At 34.8% G+C, this 3,234-nt stretch overlaps 1 protein-coding gene across 1 annotated transcript in view; it reads right to left on the reverse strand.

The window, feature by feature from the left end:
- Positions 1-1,981: 1,981 nt before the first annotated feature.
- LOC106460796 (A disintegrin and metalloproteinase with thrombospondin motifs 18-like) overlaps positions 1,982-3,234 on the reverse strand; it is a gene marked incomplete at its 5' end in the record, with an annotated part of 28,997 nt that continues 27,744 nt past the window's right edge. Inside the window, one exon of the mRNA XM_022387585.1 lies at positions 1,982-2,020. Coding sequence (XP_022243293.1) covers positions 1,982-2,020 — 39 coding nt within the window. The remainder of the gene's footprint in view (positions 2,021-3,234) is intronic.

Below are 3,234 nucleotides of genomic sequence, written 5' to 3' on the forward strand. Positions count from 1 at the left end.
CATATTTGGTTATCTGATGTGTCCATCGCGGGAAATCGAACTCCGGATTTTAGCGTTGGAAGTCCGTAAACTTACCGCTGTCCCACTAAAATGGGCTACAAAGTGCGTAAGATAAGTAAGAATAAATATTAAAAATACATTCTTCGGATAAAAGAGTTAGCACACAGAATCACACACTAAAGGTGCAATGAATTCTTCTTCTTCTTCAGGAGGATAAAGGGTCTTTATCCTCCTGAAGAGTAGTAGTCAACTATTCGGAAGCGCTCGAGTTTTTTTTTTTTATTAATTTTTTAATTATGATTAAACAAAAAGAAAAGCTATAATGAAAATAATAAAATTATTATTAAAACACGACAAAATGAGTTGAAATAAAAATAATAAAGTAAAAATCCATAAGTAATAAAATAGATTAGAAATAAAATGAAAAACCCATATCTCATGGGGAAATAGCTAAAATTAGGGAAAATAATTTCTGCAGAAGTTAAAAGTCAACGGTCACTGATTCCAAAATCCTAATTAATCGTATGCTTGTTAATTTTAAATCCATCTTCACTTTTTTTCTCTCTCCATCCTCCCAACTCCCAACGTCTTGTGTGAATACACATGGAACGGTTGACATCCATCTGGTTGTGTCTTCGTTCAAATTATAAGCCAAGAATTTTTATACCCTGTTGGTTGGCCCTGTCGGAAATACTTAAAGGGTAAGCATATATGGTGCCAGGGAATCGAACCCGCAAACTTCAGATTGCGAGTAGAGTGTCCTAACCACCAGGCCCCCAGCTTTAATCCCTATTAAAATCATCGTTAATTCTATGCTTGTTTCACTGCTTTATCTGGTTTAGTTCTAAGTTCATCTTCAATATCTAAGAAAATCAGGGTTAATGCCATGCTTGTTCTATCTGGCTTAGTACTTATACCATGCTTGTTTTATTGTTCCATCTAGTTTACTTTTAAAACCAGCTTCAGTACATAAGAAAATCGTGTCGTTTACAGAATGATCGGAAAAGAGTTATGGTTCTTAAAACGCTCTGTGAAAGAGTTATGGTTCTTAAAACGCTCTGTGAAAAAGTTATGGTTCTTAAAACGCTCTGTGAAAGTAATTTGGGTTTATTCAATATTGTGGTAATTACATTTTTAATGCTTTATGGAGTAAACAGCGTTTACTTTCAGTAGACTGCCAAGAACGTACATTCAGAAATTAGCTACGAGCCACTTTTTTTGTTTAAGAACGAATATTGACTATTGCCTAGACCTTTTTAAGTATCAATTCTTTTTATTTGGACATAACCTATCGCTTATGAATACAATATCTTAAATCACGACTATATTTTTCAATAAAGAATTCAAGACTTTTGGGTTAATATACCTATCAAGCTCCTAGAGATAACTGATAAAAGAATTTTAAGTTATAAATAATTGTTACACAGCTCTTCTGAAACGACACAGACCATTATTGTAAAAAAAAAAGACGCCACTAGCATCATAATACATTTTACACATTCTCACCTTTACTTTTTTCTTACGTTTCAGCTAACTTCCCTTACAAAATATCAACAATTCTCACTTCTAAGAGGTCAAAAATTGTTACGACACTAGGCGTGTAATAATTAGTTGCTTTCTTAAAATCCCCTTTGTGCGGCTCATCATAGGCTTAACGAACAACTTAATCAAACACAGTTTGATTTGAAATTTTGTTTATTTAATAACCTGCACTTTTCTGATCTAGACTTTCTCTAAAATATAGAGAAAACAACGATGTAAAACAAGATAAATCATCGAGTACAGCAAAAGTCACGTGGCTCGACAAACACACACACACACACACACAAACATGCGTAATAACGTCACAAATATATAGATGGCAGTTAAATATATTTTGAGCTTTGATTGTAAAGCGCTCACTGACATGGCTAAGTTTTGGCGCAGGAGTTGCAGCATTTCTTGGCGTAGAATTGATGACCACAGACTTTGTGTTTGACCACTATGTCACACCAGCTGAAGAGGTCAAAGCAACTGGAACCTGCAGAGACATAATTATGGTCAGTTAGATGCGTACAAGAATAAAAAAAGATTCTAAAATTGATATTTAAGAAGGGAACAGTGATCGTTATGATAATATTTAGGGTAATATGTCACAAATTATATATATACAAAAATTGTAGGACTGGGAAATTACTTGAAACATACATTTCAAAGGGAAACCAGTAAAAATGTGTCAGGTTAAGTGGTAAAGATAAGATTTCTGTGACAAGAACGTTTCTATACCTAAAACTATCAATATGTATATACATCGGTTTCTTCCTTTGAAACATTTCAACCTGCGTTTTTTTTTTTATTTTAAAAATGCCAAAGTTGTAAGAAACTCTACATGAATTACAGAACTTCTTGTTAGAGGGAGCTTTGTGCTCTATCAGTTAGTGCTTTGGGGTCGTAGATGAAAAGTGGTGGGATCGAGGCTTATCCGAGACATATCGTTATGTCATTGAGTCAGATACTTTAACCCAAATGCTTCAGTCTACCCAGCTATAAAACGGGCATCTGTAGATATCTGAGGGTTAAGATGCTATGGACTGACATACTATCTAAAGAATACTTTACTATTTTCATCTGCTGTGCTACAGGTAACCAGAATTAAGTTGTTGTTGTTTGTGGCATTTCGCGCAAGTCTTTGTTTATTTGTTATTAAGCACAAAGCTACATAGTTTGTTATCTGTGGGTATTTAAACCTGGTTTGTATCGTTAAAAGCCCTCAGACTTTCTGCTGAGCCACCAGGGGACTCGCGCAAGGCTACTCGAAGACTATCTGCGCTAACCATACTTATTTTGGAAGTGATAAGCTAGAGGGAAGGAAGCTAGTCAATATCACCCACCGCTAACTCTTGGGTTACTCTGATCAACTAGCGGGATTTTACCGTCTCTCTTATAACGCACCCACGACCCCAAAGTCCGGACGGAGTACGATGATGAGGCATCAGGATGCGAAATTTGGATCTTTACACTACAACCTCGTTAACCAAATGCGCTAAGTTCGGCCATAATACGATGTGAGCGTTTGTATCTAGAAAACTTATCTTCAGTAGCAACAGTTTAACAAAACTTGATATTCAATGTTAAAACTAAATATTTAAACCACCTTTCAAAAGTAAGGACAAAAAAGGCAAATGTTTGTCATCTTTCAGTATTTAGAAAAAAAAGAAGTCAAAAACTGAGTCTTTTTTATTTAATTTTTTATAA

This window comes from Limulus polyphemus, unplaced genomic scaffold (genome assembly GCF_000517525.1).
Source record: "Limulus polyphemus unplaced genomic scaffold, Limulus_polyphemus-2.1.2 Scaffold837, whole genome shotgun sequence".
Lineage (NCBI taxonomy): Eukaryota > Metazoa > Arthropoda > Merostomata > Xiphosura > Limulidae > Limulus > Limulus polyphemus.